Source organism: Procambarus clarkii, chromosome 81, assembly GCF_040958095.1.
Source record: "Procambarus clarkii isolate CNS0578487 chromosome 81, FALCON_Pclarkii_2.0, whole genome shotgun sequence".
NCBI classification, from domain to species: domain Eukaryota; kingdom Metazoa; phylum Arthropoda; class Malacostraca; order Decapoda; family Cambaridae; genus Procambarus; species Procambarus clarkii.
Window position 1 is genome coordinate 19887567 of NC_091230.1, and position 19125 is coordinate 19906691.

General features: G+C 47.2%; 2 protein-coding genes across 2 annotated transcripts in view; one reads left to right on the top strand and one right to left on the bottom strand.

The window, feature by feature from the left end:
- LOC123748939 (serine-rich adhesin for platelets) overlaps positions 1–19125 on the top strand; it is a 357404-nt gene that overhangs the window by 37133 nt on the left and 301146 nt on the right.
- LOC123773047 (zonadhesin-like) lies at positions 1759–9142 on the bottom strand. The gene is made up of 2 exons (XM_069315559.1): positions 9064–9142; positions 1759–3272 (listed from the first exon to the last, which is right to left on the bottom strand). The coding sequence occupies exons 1-2, from the start codon at positions 9140–9142 to the stop codon at positions 1759–1761; spliced, it is 1593 nt and encodes a 530-aa protein (XP_069171660.1).

A 19125-nucleotide genomic window follows, 5' to 3' on the forward strand; every position in this document is an offset into this window, starting at 1 on the left:
CGTGCTCACTGTGTACCATGCTCACCGTCTACTATGATCACCGTGTACCGTGCTCACTGTGTACTTCGCTCTTCACGCATTTAGAGGAACAACAACTGTCTACAGAGTTGTGTAGTGGATAACGAAGTCTTGGTACTGCTATACGTGGCGGCAACTCGTTAAATATCTGAATATATTATAGTGAAGATTTTTCAGTAGTGGAAAATTTTGCATATAATGCTGTTAGAACGCGCGCGTGCGCGTGTGTGTGATTACTATTTGTGCTTGCAGAATCGAGCTATTAGCTCTTGGACCCGGCTTTGCTAACCGATCTATTTTGTCCACTGTTATGTCTACTACATATATTTCTCTCTGGCGCACACGCACATAGTTCCATGAAGAAGCCGTGGCAGCCATCTAACTCCCAGGTACCTGTTTACTACTAGGTGAACAGGGAGATCAGATGAAATAGCCAATTTGTTTCTGCCTCGGGCGGGAATCGAACCCGGGTCCTTCGGACTACGACCCCCTGAGCGCTGTCCACTCAGCGCCGAGGCTATGTGTGTGTGTGCATTAGTGATCATGCGCGCGTGCATGCCTGCCTGATTGTGCGCACGCGCGCGATTTGGTTCAAGGCCAAAACTGGACTGCACCAAACTAGCTTCATACACTTTAACAGTGGTGTTATTGAGGTCTTGTTTACCTTAGCTAGTGATACAGGGGCCGTTACGTAATCCCCCATTGACCCCTTTGCCTCACTATCCCCCCTCCCCCATTTTCTCCGCCCCCTTTCCACCCCATTCTCTCTGCTCCCTCTTCACCCCCCTTTTCCTCACGCTGCTCTCGGGCGAATTATTCGCCTAACCTCCTTCCCCTTTCCATCATTCTTAACGTCCTCTGCTCCAACACGTTCCGTTTATTAGTCAGCCCATTCCTCTAGCACCAATCCCATGAAGAGCTGCTTCACATTTTCTATCGTGCGTCCGTCGCTGGCGCCTCGATCACACTAATCCTGCCAGATCCTCCCCCCAATCTCTCTCACTGCCCTCCAATCCTGCTAATGTTGACCTGAAGCCGGTCTACCCTGCCGGCCATCCTGCTGTCCCCGGCTCGGGGTATCTTTTTGAATCGTGTTCGAATCCCTTTTGTGTATAGAACCTCGTGCTTAGCTGTGATCCCTGTGTCGTGGTGTAGTGCCCTGATCTTTGTAACCCCCTTGGCTAGGGGGGAGAGGGCCATTTCATGGCCCTGTGTGCTATAGTGGCCCTTCGACCCCCGATAAATGGCCTGCCGGTGTTCAAAAGCTCTTGAGTCTTTGGGTTTTAATTGTTTTTTTATGGAGACTTGACTTGCTTGTCCGCTGCCCATGATGCCTACTGTGTAGCCTGTGGTGGTGGGGGGGGGGGGTAGTGGTGGTGGGTGTAGTGGTGGTGGAGGGAGTAGTGGTGGTGGGTGTAGTGGTGGTGGGTGTAGTGGTGGTGGGAGTAGTGAGGGGGGGGGGGTAGTGGTGGTGGGAGTAGTGGTGGTGGGAGTAGTGGTGGTGGGAGTAGTGGTGGTGGACAACAGTGGTAAACAATAGGAGTGACTTACCCACTGCTTAGTGGCGACGGACCGGATCAAGCCACTCCTGGTATTAGATGGCTTGGAGCTAACATGAAGTTGGATTTACACAGTCGGGGGGAAGCGATTTATCGGCGGATTACCAGACACACTCGGTGACCTCCCGCCGCCGATTCATTTGACTATTACGACACGCGAAAAAACCCATCGACACTGGGGTTATGACCGGGTGTTTGCCGGGTAATGTAATTGGATTGTGGAGCGCCATTTTTTTGTGAAGGTTGCTTGAGTTGGTTCTAAAGTTGCTTGAGTTGGTTCTAAAGTTGCTTGAGTTGGTTCTAAAGTTGCTTGAGTTGGTTCTAAAGTTGCTTGAGTTGGTTCTAAAGTTGCTTGAGTTGGTTCTAAAGTTACTTGAGATGGTTCTAAAGTTGCTTGAGTTGGTTCTAAAGTTGCTTGAGTTGGTTCTAAAGTTGCTTGAGTTGGTTCTAAAGTTGCTTGAGTTGGTTCTAAAGTTGCTTGAGTTGGTTCTAAAGTTACTTGAGATGGTTCTAAAGTTGCTTGAGTTGGTTCTAAAGTTGCTTGAGATGGTTCTAAAGTTGCTTGAGTTGGTTCTAAAGTTGCTTGAGTTGGTTCTAAAGTTGCTTGAGTTGGTTCTAAAGTTGCTTGAGATGGTTCTAAAGTTGCTTGAGTTGGTTCTAAAGTTGCTTGAGATGGTTCTAAAGTTGCTTGAGTTGGTTCTAAAGTTGCTTGAGTTGGTTCTAAAGTTACCTGAGTTGGTTCTAAAGTTGCTTGAGATGGTTCTAAAGTTGCTTGAGTTGGTTCTAAAGTTGCTTGAGTTGGTTCTAAAGTTGCTTGAGTTGGTTCTAAAGTTGCTTGAGTTGGTTCTAAAGTTGCTTGAGTTGGTTCTAAAGTTGCTTGAGTTGGTTCTAAAGTTGCTTGAGTTGGTTCTAAAGTTGCTTGAGTTGGTTCTAAAGTTACTTGAGATGGTTCTAAAGTTGCTTGAGTTGGTTCTAAAGTTGCTTGAGATGGTTCTAAAGTTGCTTGAGATGGTTCTAAAGTTGCTTGAGTTGGTTCTAAAGTGGCTTGAGTTGGTTCTAAAGTGGCTTGAGTTGGTTCTAAAGTTACTTGAGATGGTTCTAAAGTTGCTTGAGTTGGTTCTAAAGTTGCTTGAGTTGGTTCTAAAGTTACTTGAGATGGTTCTAAAGTTGCTTGAGTTGGTTCTAAAGTTGCTTGAGATGGTTCTAAAGTTGCTTGAGATGGTTCTAAAGTTGCTTGAGTTGGTTCTAAAGTGGCTTGAGTTGGTTCTAAAGTGGCTTGAGTTGGTTCTAAAGTTACTTGAGATGGTTCTAAAGTTGCTTGAGTTGGTTCTAAAGTTGCTTGAGATGGTTCTAAAGTTGCTTGAGTTGGTTCTAAAGTTGCTTGAGTTGGTTCTAAAGTTACTTGAGTTGGTTCTAAAGTTGCTTGAGATGGTTCTAAAGTTGCTTGAGTTGGTTCTAAAGTTACTTGAGTTGGTTCTAAAGTTGCTTGAGTTGGTTCTAAAGTTACTTGAGTTGGTTCTAAAGTTGCTTGAGTTGGTTCTAAAGTTGCTTGAGATGGTTCTAAAGTGGCTTGAGTTGGTTCTAAAGTTACTTGAGTTGGTTCTAAAGTTGCTTGAGTTGGTTCTAAAGTTGCTTGAGTTGGTTCTAAAGTTGCTTGAGTTGGTTCTAAAGTGGCTTGAGTTGGTTCTAAAGTTGCTTATCTTAAATAGGTATTTTGTCACGTACTTATTTTTGTGAATATATAGAATAAATTCAGAATTTATCAGCTTTGTAGCAGTAATATATATATATATATATATATATATATATATATATATATATATATATATATATATATATATATATATATATATATACACGAAAGGCTAGTTAGTTTGTTAAATTAGTTAATTTAATTTGATATAATTGAGTTAAGGTGGAACGGCGAGCTGGTTATATTAAATTTTGTGAAATTAATAATTTAAATTTGCAAATTTGTCACTACTCTTGGAGCAAGATGTAGAAATGTAAGTTTCCGTTTTCTATGATTTGTGCTCCATTTTCTGTAATGTTCCGTTTTCTGTAAATTGTGATCCATTTTCTGTTGTTTCTGCTCCGTTTTCTGTATTTTCTGCTTCGTTTTCTGTAGTTTCTGCTCCGTTTTCTGTATTTTCTGCTTCGTTTTCTGTAGTTTATGCTCCGTTTTCTCTACTTTGTAGGTCTCACTACAGATGGAAAAAGTATCAACGTTAGTTCCATAAACCAAAGTCTATAAAATAAAGAAATTCAATTAACTGAAGAATTGAACCAATTCCTGTGTTCTTTATAATGTAGAACATTTGAACCTCAGAACCTGGGTTGGGCTCGGCCCCCGCTTAGACGAGCATAGCCCTGAGGATGGGGTGGGCTCGGCCCCCGCTTGGACGAGCCTAGCCCTGAGAATGGGTTGGGGTCAGCCCCAGCTTGGACAAGCCTACCATAAGGAAGGGTTATCGAGACAGAATTTCAACTCGTAAATCAGCTGGAAAACATGACGTACATTTTGTTAAGATCGAGGAACAGTAGAACATTTGGGTTCTTAGTGGGTGCCCAAGGTGTAAGTGGGTCGTTAGTGGGTACCTAAGGTGTAGGTGGGTCTTAGGGGATGTGGGAAGGCAACCTGCTCTCGCACAAGACAGCACATATATGACTAATTGCTTATAGTCACTATTTCTCTTATAAATAAGTACATATGTGATATTTTCCAAGCCATATTTTTTCAAGGCACTAACTCTTCCTCTCAGTTCGATTAAACAATAGAGATTTTATACAAAATTTGACAATATCCTGAGTTACTTTACAATTTATTTAAATATGTTAGTTTTGTTTTATTATTTTTATAAAACTGTAATACCAATATAGGTATAGGTTCAGTACTAATTGCAATATCTTAACATACTAAGAAGGTTAGGTTAGGTTGTGGTTTTCTATTCAGCATTTCAAGGTACACTCAAATATTCACAATAAATTAGTATGTCACATATGCACTTATTCATAAGCAAGATATTGACTATAAGCAAGTGCGAAAACGGGTTGGGGAAGGATGATGCTGTGTACATGGGAGTAAGAGTGGTGCATGCGTGTGTGTTGATAGATATAACAATCGTGGGAGTGTTGATGGGTGTGAATGGGGGCCTCGGGTGACATCTGGCGTGGGTGATACTAACTCCCTGAGTGCTTGAGGGACTGTTGCTTGTCACTGCTTGAAGTGGAGGGAAGGAGGAGGAGAAGGAGGAGGAAAAAGCAGCCTCACAGCTGATGTGTCCCACTATCTCTCTCTCCCACGGTGGGGAATCTCCCTCTCCCACGGTGGGGAATCTCCCTCTCCCACGGTGGGGAATCTCCCTCTCCCACGGTGGGGAATCTCCCTCTCCCACGGTGGGGAATCTCCCTCTCCCACGGTGGGGAATCTCCCTCTCCCACGGTGGGGAATCTCCCTCTCCCACGGTGGGGAATCTCCCTCTCCCACGGTGGAGAATCTCCCTCTCCCACGGTGGGGAATCTCCCTCTCCCACGGTGGGGAATCTCCCTCTCCCACGGTGGAGAATCTCCCTCTCCCACGGTGGGGAATCTCCCTCTCCCACGGTGGGGAATCTCCCTCTCCCACGGTGGGGAATCTCCCTCTCCCACGGTGGGGAATCTCCCTCTCCCACGGTGGAGAATCTCCCTCTCCCACGGTGGGGAATCTCCCTCTCCCACGGTGGGGAATCTCCCTCTCCCACGGTGGGGAATCTCCCTCTCCCACGGTGGGGAATCTCCCTCTCCCACGGTGGAGAATCTCCCTCTCCCACGGTGGGGAATCTCCCTCTCCCACGGTGGGGAATCTCCCTCTCCCACGGTGGGGAATCTCCCTCTCCCACGGTGGGGAATCTCCCTCTCCCACGGTGGGGAATCTCCCTCTCCCACGGTGGGGAATCTCCCTCTCCCACGGTGGAGAATCTCCCTCTCCCACGGTGGGGAATCTCCCTCTCCCACGGTGGAGAATCTCCCTCTCCCACGGTGGGGAATCTCCCTCTCCCACGGTGGGGAATCTCCCTCTCCCACGGTGGGGAATCTCCCTCTCCCACGGCGGGGAATCTCCCTCTCCCACGGTGGGGAATCTCCCTCTCCCACGGTGGGGAATCTCCCTCTCCCACGGTGGGGAATCTCCCTCTCCCACGGTGGAGAATCTCCCTCTCCCACGGTGGGGAATCTCCCTCTCCCACGGTGGGGAATCTCCCTCTCCCACGGTGGGGAATCTCCCTCTCCCACGGTGGGGAATCTCCCTCTCCCACGGTGGGGAATCTCCCTCTCCCACGGTGGGGAATCTCCCTCTCCCACGGTGGGGAATCTCCCTCTCCCACGGTGGGGAATCTCCCTCTCCCACGGTGGAGAATCTCCCTCTCCCACGGTGGGGAATCTCCCTCTCCCACGGTGGGGAATCTCCCTCTCCCACGGTGGGGAATCTCCCTCTCCCACGGTGGAGAATCTCCCTCTCCCACGGTGGGGAATATCCCTCTCCCACGGTGGGGAATCTCCCTCTCCCACGGTGGGGAATCTCCCTCTCCCACGGTGGAGAATCTCCCTCTCCCACGGTGGGGAATCTCCCTCTCCCACGGTGGGGAATCTCCCTCTCCCACGGTGGGGAATCTCCCTCTCCCACGGTGGGGAATCTCCCTCTCCCACGGTGGGGAATTTCCCTCTCCCACGGTGGGGAATCTCCCTCTCCCACGGTGGGGAATCTCCCCTCTCCCACGGTGGGGAATCTCCCTCTCCCACGGTGGGGAATCTCCCTCTCCCACGGTGGGGAATCTCCCTCTCCCACGGTGGGGAATCTCCCTCTCCCACGGTGGGGAATCTCCCTCTCCCACGGTGGGGAATCTCCCTCTCCCACGGTGGGGAATCTCCCTCTCCCACGGTGGGGAATCTCCCTCTCCCACGGTGGGGAATCTCCCTCTCCCACGGTGGGGAATCTCCCTCTCCCACGGTGGGGAATCTCCCTCTCCCACGGTGGGGAATCTCCCTCTCCCACGGTGGGGAATCTCCCTCTCCCACGGTGGGGAATCTCCCTCTCCCACGGTGAGGAATCTCCCTCTCCCACGGTGGGGAATCTCCCTCTCCCACGGTGGGGAATCTCCCTCTCCCACGGTGGGGAATCTCCCTCTCCCAAATGCAGATATTCAGATTACTTGGCAGTCAGGCTGGTACATTGTCTGAGAGATAAGACAAACTCAGTTTCCTTATAATTAATTCCTCCATGTTTTTTTTTGTCTTTCCTTGCTCCTTCCTTTGACCTTCCTTCCTCCCTCCCCCCTTCCATCTCCCTCCCTTCTGCCCCCTCCATTGATTCCAGAGAGAGAGAGAGAGAGAGCAGACAGCTAGGTAGGTAAGCAGGCAGACCGCAGAAAGGCAAACAGCTTGCAAACTGACAAACAAAATGAGAACACCCCATTCCCCAACTGACCGAGGCACCCACTAATTAGTGTTCACCTGGTGTGGTGAACACCCACATGTTCATCTGGTGTGGTGAACACCCTCTTGTTCACCTGGTGTGGTGAACACCCACATGTTCATCTGGTGTGGTGAACACCCTCTTGTTCATCTGGTGTGGTGAACACCCACTTGTTCATCTGGTGTGGTGAACACTCACTTGTTCATCTGGAGTGGGGAACACCCTCTTGCTCACCTGGAGTGGGGAACACCCTCTTGTTCATCTGGAGTGATGAACACCCTCTTGTTCACCTGGAGTGGTGAACACCCTCTTGTTCATCTGGAGTGGTGAACACCCACTTGTTCATCTGGAGTGGTGAACACCCTCTTGTTCATCTGGAGTGGTGAACACCCACTTGTTCATCTGGAGTGGTGAACACCCTCTTGTTCATCTGGAGTGGTGAACACCCACTTGTTCATCTGGAGTGGTGAACACCCACTTGTTCATCTGGAGTGGTGAACACCCTCTTGTTCATCTGGAGTGGTGAACACCCACTTGTTCATCTGGAGTGGTGAACACCCTCTTGTTCATCTGGAGTGGTGAACACCCACTTGAAGTGAACCAACGAATAAAGACAATACACATATACCCCAATTATTGGCCGGAAAGGAGCTTGACCTTTATTAAAGCTTTATTAAAGCTTTATTAAACCTTTATAAAGCTTTATTAAAGCTTTATTAAAGCTTTATAAAGCTTTATTAAAGCTTTATTTAAGCTTTATAAAGCTTTATTAAAGCTTTATTAAAGCTTTATTAAACCTTTATAAAGCTTTATTTAAGCTTTATAAAGCTTTATTAAAGCTTTCTTAAAGCCCTATCTAAAAAGATCAACAAATAAAAATAACTAATAGCTAAAAATAACTTAAAAAATGCTCCCTAATCCAAAATTTTGCATAGAAATTGTCTAAATTTAATATAACTTCGTAGCAAACAACCGGTCTCTTGATATAGCTTTCTCGAAACAAGTTGCGTATTACTAAGAACTGGTGCGTAGTATAGTTTAGGGAAGAGAAGGTTCTAAATGGCCTTGTTAGATACGCTAGTTACGGAATTATCAAGAAAAGTCAATCACGGAAAAACAACAAATTTAGACGATTTCTCGCTTCTTTGGTATTTTGGTAAGAATAGTGAGGTGAATACCCCGTTGGGTGTTGATATATATTGGAAGGAAGATCACTCGATAGGTGATAGAAAGTAGGATTATCAACCCTATGCATGCTAAGATTAGGCCAATTTCTGCACGCGTGCATTCAGAACTTGTATACACACTCGTAAACTCATTCAAACACACACACACACACACACACACACACACACACACACACACACACACACACACACACACACACACACACACACTACATAAACTCTCTCTCAACTAAAGCTTGGTAAATATCTTGGAGGGAGCGAGGGAGAGGGAGAGACAAATCTGGGAGGGGAAGGGCGAGTGGGAGACGGCCTTGAGCGCCATCTGTGCAGACTTTGATAAAATACTCAAGGCACTTCAACATGCCGGGGGTTCCGGCGTCTCAGCTGGCAATTCCCGGCAGGCAGGCAGGCAAGCAGGCAGGGAGAGTAGGCAGACGGTGAGACACATGCCGCCAAGGAGCTACAACACCCACAATATAGAGAGCAGTATGACCCTGGTCGTGAAGGGAACTGGTCGCACGCAAGACAGCAAGACACGTGATTTTTCCCTGCAGGTGTAGCAGCGGCCCAGAAGGATCGCTGAAGGAGGTCATGACGTCGTACCCTTCCAGACCATCAACTCCAGCATTCCAGGACGCTGGAGTGGGTTCCTGGCGATGCTATGAAGGGTGAGACTGGCTCTGAAGAATCTGGAGGCATTAGGATCATTCCAGGACCATTCCAGCACATTTCCAGGACCATTGTGGCATGTATTGGTAGCTTGGGGGAACAAGGCACGCCTTACCACCCCTCGATCTACTGACCAATGACAGTATTCCAGCGGCATCATTTCAAGGCCATTCCAGCATACTTCCAGCCTCGTCTCGGCACACTTCCAGGGGCCATTCCAGCACAATTCCAGGGCCATTCCCATGCACTTCCCTGGCCATTGTAATACACTTCTGGTCATAGCTCTTGCATGATGCCTTGAGAAGAACGTCTTAAGGTGTGTGTGTATTGGGATATGTTGCCAGGAATCATTGGGTAAAGTATATATTTAACATTTTCTCATAGGCGCTGGGTAAAGTCACTCCATGAATATGCCACAAAGACTGATCCGGCCCACCGAATATGCATATTGCCGCACGCATGTATACTTGTGTATTGGTGCAGATAACATATGTATTACTTTATTATTTTGATGTATGTACCAATCACAAACCACTAGCTGTGAGTGCGTGGTGGGTGGGTACCAGGACACACTTGGAGGGTGAGTACCAGGACACACTTGGAGGGTGAGTACCAGGACACACTTGGAGGGGATAAAGCCACTCTTCTGGCTATAGGATACGAGTCCAAAGTGTGTTTGATATTGTACTAGAGCCTTGTTCTCTAGACGTCTTCCTTGTCATGGCGTCAAGTGACGTCGTTGTGACGGCGTCAAGTGACGTCGTTGTCACGGCGTCAAGTGACGTCGTTGTCACGGCGTCAAGTGACGTCGTTATTTCGATAATTTATCAGCCAATTATTTAAAGTTTTGCCTTCAACTATTTTTCATCTTAAAATCTCCGCACTATCTTCCTCTCCCCCCTTTCCTTTCTCCCTATGCATCGTCCTCCTCCTCCTCTTCCACCCTCCCTTTCCATTCTCCCTTCCCCCTCCCCCCCACCCTCTCCCTCCCCCCCCCCCCTCCCTCTCCCCCTCCCCCCCCCTAGTGTTACCCGCGGCATGACTCTTGTTTAATATAAACACGAAGAGCACTTCTGCCCTTTTTATTATGGTTACAGCAATGGTCTTCAGCATGTGAACCCCGGGCACCCCTTATTGTGCTGACAGCGACTCGGAGGCGGGGACAGGGAGGATTAGGGATTCGGAGGGCAGGGACAGGGATTGGGACATGGAGCAAGGGACATGGAGCAAGGGACATGGAGCAAGGGACATGGAGGGACATAGGTACAGGGAGGGATGGAGGGAGGAAGGGATAGAGAGAGGGAGGGACATGGAGGGAGGAAGGGATGGAGAGAGGGAGGGATAGAGAGGGAGGGACATGGAGGGAGGGAGGAAGGGATAGAGAGAGGGAGGGAGAAGGAGCCCCACCGGGTAGACATGGTCATTCAACACACCGGGATCCTAGTAACGGGTCCTCGCGGCCGAGCGGACAGTGCTCTGGAGTCGTAGTCCTAAGGATTCTAATCCCGTCCGAGACAGAAACAAATGGGTAGAGATTATTATCCCACCCCTGATGCACGTGTTCACCTAGCAGTAAATAGGAATCTTGGAGTTAGACAGCTGCTACGGGCTGGTTCCTGAAGTGTGTGTGTGTGCGTGTGTGTGTGCGTGTGTGTGTGTGTGTGTGTGTTTTAGAAATATATGTAGTAGTTATGATGGAGTAAATTGGGCAGGAGACAATACAATTAACAACCATTGATTAGAAAGGCGGGGCCCAAGAGCTAACAGCTCGATCCTGCAGGCACAACATAGTATAGATGCCAGAAACGGGCGACGCAGATCTTCCGCATGCTTACCCCTTTCTCCCCCTCACCCCCATCTCCCCCTCACCCCCCATCCCCCCCATCTCACCCCAACAGGAGGGCCCCAGGACCCCCTCCCCCCATATACTCCCCTCGCCACATATTGAAATTAGAGCCACGCTGGATGCCATTAGTCTGGCCCGTGTACGAAACGAGATTAGTGGTCTGGTCGTGTGTTGCAATATGGTGGTAGGCCTATGGAAACTCCCCCCCCCCATGCCGTAGGCCTATTCCTGCAAAGACACAACGTAACGGGGCCTTTAATTACCTCGTTACAACTTGTAATGAAGTTACATCTCGTTACAACGTCTTTATGACGTGTTAGAACGTCATAAACGTTCTAAACGTTAGAACGAACGTTGGTACAAATTGGGTGTTTAAAACTCGTTCGAATGTTGTAGAAACGTCGACGTTTCGTCGGGTTGGTAGTCGGATATGGTAGGTGTGTGTGGCTGCCTGGTAAGGACAACCAGGGGGTTCAACAGCCTGGTTGACCAGTCCAGCAACGAGGAGGCCTGGTCGACGACCGGGCCGCGGGGACGCTAAGCCCCGGAAACACCTCAAGACAACCTCAAGGTATGGTGACCCCTTGTATGGTAGGTCTATGGTAGGCCGTTGTAACGGTGTTATGGTGAAAGAAAAGTCTTGCCAATTGCTATCCTACTCTAGCGGTTATCCTATAGGTTATCCTATAGGATATCCTATAGGATAACCGAGGCGGTTATCCTATACAAACCCTACACGAATCATACTTTATATTAGTAACTGCTAGGGCAAAGTTTATTTAAATTAAATGTATACTAAATGTAAGTAAATGTATAATACAATACATTAAATGTATTGTATTTTTTTAGCGTGTGATTGTATTTCTGAGGCCTCTGGTTCTCACTCCTCCCTGCACATTCTCTTCATGTTCTCTCCCTTCCTTATAGCTTTTCTCTTTTATATCTGGTACCTCCCTCCGTTTTCTAATTATGTTGAATTGAGCAGTATTTCTACCCCTCTTCTTCCCTTTCCCCCTCTCACTTTATTTCCCCTCTTTTCCCTTGGCTTCCCCTCTCTCTCTCTCATCCTCCATCTCTATTTTCGCCATCTGATCCCATTACGTTCCCCTCGCTGTCACCTATCCCTCCCTCCCTCCCTATTCCATCCCTCCCTCTCTCTTCCATCCCTCCCTCCATATACCCTCAGGGCTCTCCCCTCTATCTTGATCCTTTCTTGTTATTGGTCGCCTTGATGACTTCCTCCTTCCCACCCTCTTTCCCCTCCGCCCTTTTCCTTTCTCTCTCTTTCTTCCCTTCCATTCCCTCTTCCATCTGATGTTCCCTACTTCTAGTTTGGTACCTTCCTTGGAGCAATTGCTCCTACACCCCTACCTTAAACCGGTTCCAACTACCAAACACATCAACTACCCTGACATCAACTACCCTGACATCAACTACCCTGACATCAACTGCTCTACCCTGCCGCATTGCAATGTTGTTCACGGTTGCAACGAGTGCAATCGAGAAAATCGGAAAATCGTGATTATCTGAAACAAAGGGCATATTTAATTTGTATCTCATTAAATAGAGAACGAGGGTATACTCGGACTGCTTCTGCTGCAGATGCCAGAGTGCCATGTAATGCTACAATGCCAGTTGTAGTATAGCAGTGCCAGAGGGGTCATGGCTTCACACACACACACACACACACACACACACACACACACACACACACACACACACACACACACACACTGTAGATATGATAGAGCCCAGTAGGCTCAGTAATCTGTACACCAGTTGATTGACAGTTGAGAGGCGGGACTAAAGAGCTAAAGCTCAACCCCCGCTAGCACAAATAGGTGAGTACAAATAGGTCAGTACACACACACACACAAAATGTTGATAAATGAAATGCATTAGGAAGTAATGTGGTGGAGGCTGACTCCATACACAGTTTCAAGTGTAGATATGATAGAGCCCAATAGGCTCAGGAACCTGTACACCAGTTGATTGACAGTTGAGAGGCGGGACCAAAGAGCTAAAGCTCAACCCCCGCTAACACAACTAGGTGAGTACACATCAACAGCAACACTACAGTAAAAAAAACAACATCCTAGTTACCCTGTGTGTTATCAGGACCGAGGTATTGTTTAACCTGAGATAACAGGACCGCCGGCATGCTAAAGGGCCCCGGGCGCTCGTCAAATGTCCGGGGCCCTTCAAACACTAATGGCCATTTCGGCATCCAATTTGGATTCCTCTACGGTGACTCTTGCGTGTTTTACGAAGCGCAAAATTGGTGATTTGTGCATCCCTGTGTCTTGGGGGAGCGGCCCACAGCCTCCATGGTTGACTGTGTACCATGGATGACTGTGTACCATGGATGACTGTGTACTATGGATGACTGTGTACCAATGACAGTCATCTTTCCCTAGTATGTTTTGATAATATGATTTGTTATATATTTGTCAACTGTTCTCGTGTCCCCTTCTTTATCTTATCACTTATCGGGAATTTTATCCTATATTTATTATATATTACCTCACCTCTCCCTTCGCCTCTCACTCTACCCCTTCCCTTTGAACTCTCCTTCCTTACCTCTTATTCTTATCATTCTCTCCTACCTCTCCCCCCCCACCACCACTTGTTCCTACCTCCCCCTACCTTAACCCCTCAACATACCTCCCTACCAATCATCCCCTCCCCCTCCCCCCCCACTACCATCAATCCACGTCATCAACCCCGACATACGAAATCATGAAGATAGCAGAAGGCAGAACGAGAAGAAGGAAAGAGAAAAGGGGAAAGTAGTTTGACGGGAGAGGAAACGAGGGGGCTGATTGAGAGTCGTGGACAGGGACCAAGTGAGGGGAAGAGCTCGGTCCTTAAATGAGGGGAGACGACTGGTAATGGCGTCGTGGACCTGAGATCTACAACGGTCAGTTGAGGGGAGAGAGAGAGAGAGAGAGAGAGAGAGAGAGAGAGAGAGAGAGAGAGAGAGAGAGAGAGAGAGAGAGAGAGAGAGAGACAGAGACAGAGACAGAGAGAGAGAGAGAGAGAGAGAGAGAGAGAGAGAGAATGTTTATATAAATATCTAGCAATAACATCACATGCAAATTCCATTAGTGCTTCAAACATACCCGTAACGGCATCTGAACTACCAAAACAATCACCAACTCCCACCACAATCACCACTACAACCACCTCCACAACCACCACAATCACCACCACACTCACCACCACAACCACCACAATCACCACCACAACCACCACAACCACCACCACCACAACCACTACCACCAACAGAGACCACTCCAGATTTTGGTGCTTCGTCCAGTAGAGCAGAGATTTCGATGGGTAATTAGAGACCAGAGATTACATCACCTACAGGTGTGTAAACACCTGTCGGAGCTTAATTATTGGCGCGGAGATCCCGCATCCTAGCCATCATAGTCTGGTGGAACTACTTTCACTACAAGTTAAAGAAACGGCCCAATTATTTCTGGCTCGCCCGGGAATCGAACCCGGGCCCGTGAACTGCGAATCCTGAACGCTGTACGTGCGTTGACAGACGTTCCCTTTTAACCATGTCGTAGCTCAGTCGATTAAGGCAGCGTCGGGGAACCTCTCAGACGTAGGTTCGAATCCTCTTCACGGCCCTTCTGGATTTGTTCATATCATAGGCTTATTAACTGCTGGATTTTGTATAGCTCTTTCTTTCCCTAATTACAATTATATAATTGCCTAATCCAGAATTGAAATATTATCTGGAGCAATAAAAACAATGTTACTTAATTTTTTTAAAGCCACCTTGAAAGAAAACTATGATAGAAAACGGGAATGTGCATACAAAAACAGAAACCTTGCATAAAAATAATGAAACACAAAAAACGGAAATCCGCCAACAATTTCAGGGGAGACTTTGGTATGTCTTCCGTGTGGAATGTTGACATTCTTTGTAAATAGCGAGAGTAGCGGCGTTGAGCGCTTAGCCCCAAGTATTGGCGGCACCCGGTGTCACCCAAGATTGATGCGTCTGGGGGAAAATATATAGGTTAATGCCCTCGGATTTTTGGCGAAAGAATTTATGGTATCATATATTCTTTTGCTTCTTGATTAATGGTTGTTTGGGGTTTAAGAAGCAGCTTAGAAGCTTAAGATTTTTATACATAGATTAATTCCCTAGGATGTATAGCCGTGTGTGTATGTATCATCGGTTGTATTGCCGTGTATATCTTCGGATGTATGATTGTGTGTGTATAATTTTGGATGTATACTCAGTTATATATGTTCGGATGAATTGCTTGTAAATATACACAAGATAAGATCATCTAAGCGTATCTGAATGCACACACACATACACACACACACACACACACACACACACACACACACACACACACACACACACACACACACACCACACACACACACACACACACACACACACACACACACACACACACACACACACACACACACACATGTGTGTGTGTGTCACAAACATCTAAGAATAAGAGGTCATAGATTTAAACAAGCTAAACACAGATGCCGAAGAAATATAAGAAAATTCACTTTCGCAGAGTGGTAGACGGTTGGAACAAGTTAGGTGAGAAGGTGGTGGAGGCCAAGACCGTCAGTAGTTTCAAAGCGTTATATGACAAAGAGTGCTGGGAAGACGGGACACCACGAGCGTAGCTCTCATCCTGTAACTACACTTAGGTAATTACACACATACACCGCAGATATCCACCCTATAAAGCATGCAGATCCATCAGAATAACATTCACTCCCTCCCACACGGCCAATATTGTCAGTTACTCTCGATAAAAGCATCCTTAGCGTTCCCCGACCCCAATTTTGGCGGCTCTGAGGCCTTAAACAATCGTATACTGTGTCATTAATACCACTCTAGCATCCATTCCACCATGTCTAAAAGGGCGGTTCTCTCTCTCCCATCTCATGAGATTCCCATCCTTGTGGGCAACCAACAGTTGGCACCCCCAAAAGGATTGGCATACAAAATTAAGTTTAGAGGATTGGGGGGCGGGTGGGGGTGGGGGGGTTGGGTTCTAGTTCAGCGTTATCTTGTCTTCGATTTTTGTAGAGGGGACTGGAGCCCCCACCCCCTTCCCCTTTCCCTTTCCGTAAAAGATTAACGACCGTGGGGTGGTTTGATAGTTACAAGGAGGCTGAGAATTGATGGTTGGATGAAATAGTTCTTTGATATTCTTTTCTGTTCTTTTTTTTTACTGTCCTTAAATCATTTATTTATTGCTCTCTCTCTCTCTCTCTCTCTCTCTCTCTCTCTCTCTCTCTCTCTCTCTCTCTCTCTCTCTCTCTCTCTCTCTCTCTCTCTCTCTCTCTCTCTCTCTCTCTCTCGTGGCACGTATTTACAACAAATCAACTAACAGCTATGAACGCTCATCAGGTCATCTGATATCTAACCTTTTAACTAATATATGTAATGAGCGTATTATTAGTTTAATGTTTGGAATAAACCTTAACGCTACGTTAGTCGTGTTGGGGGGGAATTGACAAAGTAGATATCAAATCAGTGATCAAAGGGAGGAACAGTTGAACAAGATGGAATAATTGGAAATTGTAAACGGAGATGTCGTGACCACTGGAACAGTCTAAGATAGACATGTTGTCGAAGAAAGTTCGATTCACAGTTTTAAATGTGAATAAGATAAGGATAAGAAATAAGATAATAAAACATGGGGACGAGAGTTATTGCATCGAACTACTGATGATTGAAAGGCGGGGTTTAAGAGCAGAAGCTCAATCTTGCAAGCACTACTAGGTGAGTACATCATAGTGAGTATACACACACACACACACACACACACACACACACACACACACACACACACACACATACACACACACACACACACACACACACATACACACACACACACACACACACACACACACACACACACACACACACAAATGAGCCACAGAGACATTAGAAAGAACTTTTTCAGTGTCAGAGTAGTTAGTAAATGGAATGCACTAGGCAGTGATGTGGTGGAGGCTGACTCCATACACAGTTTCAGGTGTAGATATGATAGAGCCCAGTAGGCTCAGGAATCTGTACACCTGTTGATTGACAGTTGAGAGGCGGGACCAAAGAGCCAAAGCTGAACCCCCGCAAGCACAAATAGGTGAGTACACACACACACACACACACACACACATGACCAAAGAGCCAGAGCTCAACCCCCGCAAGCACAATTAGGTGAGTACACACCCCATGACCGTTGACCAAGACTCATGAACTATTCAGGAACAATTGAACTGTCGAAGCTTATAATGGCTTATAAATAACCTTTGACCTCTGACGTTAACAGTCTCGTCATATTGCAGTAATTGCACAGAGGCTGGTATAGCGGCACTGCTAAGTATATTCCTTGCGTCTGCGTGTCCTCATATCTCCCAGGTATATGTTAGATACATATACCTCGCATATGTTTCCAGGAATTACGACTTGAGTGCATGAAGGGGCGTCCCGCTCCCCCCCACACCATTACTCCCCCCCCACAACATTACTCCCCCCCCACAACATTACTCCCCCCCCCCCCACAATTACTACCCCAACACCTACCAGCAACACCCTAGATGATTAGCCACCTTAAGACATCCTGTCGGAGGAACTTGATGGACAGGTGTAATTGACAGGGGGCTTGTGCCCGTCACTTCTGTCACTCAGGCTGTTTGTCCTGCTGCTTACAACCCTCCATCTCCTCGCCTCTCTCCTGTCCACCTGTCTCCCATCCCTTCCCTATTCCAGTCCCTCCCCCTTCCCTCCAAAGGTAAAGAAGATGTGGAAATGGACTGAAGAGAGATAGGGAATATTCACGAGAGAGAGACAGAGACAAGAGACAGAGAGACAGAGACAGACAGAGACAGACAGAGACACGACCACAGTAAGGGGGGAACCATTGAGCCAGCTGTACTAACTCTATCATTGTTTCCAGAGATCCCTGTGTCATCTATCACTCAAGCAGCCCCCACGCACCACCAGTGTGTGTGTGTGTGTGTGTGTGTGTGTGTATGTGTGTGTGTGTGTGTGTGTGGGACATGGTTTTCCAGGACGAGATGCGGACGCAGATCAGATGTAGAGTCAATATGTTCCTGTCACGCGTCACCACCTTCTTTGTTCCAGGATTCCCCTGACGGAAGGGGGTGAGGGGAAGGGGGTGAGGGGAAGGGGGTGAGGGGAAGGGGGTGAGGGGAAGGGGGTGAGGGGAAGGGGGTGAGGAGAGGGGGGGAGGGGGTAGAACACCATATCCAGTGCCTTAAAGCCACCCAACTATCGCCGTATTACTGGCTTAGCACTTTCTCCTCACAATTGTATTCTACCTGTCATAAAGCCATCCATTGGGTCGCCCAGCTCAGTCAAGCCTCCATAGAAGGTCTTCAACGGAGTACTTAACTAGAGTAAGGAGGAGCTGAAGAATAGCATTGCTATTAACGACCCTTTCTAAATATAACCAAGGACTCCAAGGGCCTTGTTTCGTTACCTTGACCTCCGTGGGCACATGCTCGTTAGTGTTCCACACCTTGATTGGCTTCATTTAGGCTAATACGCTGTTTTCGTTCCGATGTTCAGTCAAATCACATCTCACCTTCAAATCACCTGCCTTAGTTTTGAGGGCCTTGTGCAGAGTAGGCTTCACTAAGGCACATTGTGAGCCCATTAGTAAGACAACACAGTTCCTGGTGGCGTAGAGGTAACACATTCGTCCCCCGCCAGCGATTTGGTTTGGGTTCGAGTCCTGGGCCGTGAAGGATTCACTCTGCACCAATCTGTTACCGGTTCGGACATGTTCACCCCAGCAGTAATTAGGTACCTGATTTGGCTCGACAATTAAGTACCAAATAGCTAACAATTGGGTACTAAATAGCTAACAATTAGGTACCAATTAGCTAACAATTAGGTGCCAATTAGCTATGGGGAAGTGAAAACTCTCATAGGTGTTAGAAGTTTGTCTGTTCCTGTAACCACCTGTTTATATCAGGTAACGATTGTTTATATTGGGTCACTCTTGTTTACATCTAGTCATTGTCACTCTTGTATGACCTGCGTTGTTTATCATTGTTTACCATCTGATATAAGTAATCTTTAGGGGTCTTTATATTATAGTCTTGACCCCCAAGTCACAGAGTCGTCCAAGTATATTTTTATGAGCCACAGAGCCATCACCAGTTGAGTCACTGTCCTATAGAGTAACTCTACAACAAGGTCACCCGAGTATAACTGTGACACAGACAGAGTCTGTCTGTGACACAGACAGTGAATGACAGACAGTGAGTCTCTGTGACACAGACAGTGAACTATAACTCCACCTGACCACAGTTCTACCCATATACAGAAAATACCTTTATCAGTAAAGTCTCGTAGCC

Coding starts and splice junctions, on each gene's coding strand:
- LOC123773047 (XM_069315559.1), bottom strand. CDS start 9,142: ATGGCCAGGGAAGTGCATGGGAATGGCCCTGGAATTGTGCTGGAATGG. Junction 3,273..9,063: donor GTGCCGAGACGAGGCTGGAA/GTATGCTGGAAT, acceptor ATTTAAGATAAG/CAACTTTAGAACCAACTCAA.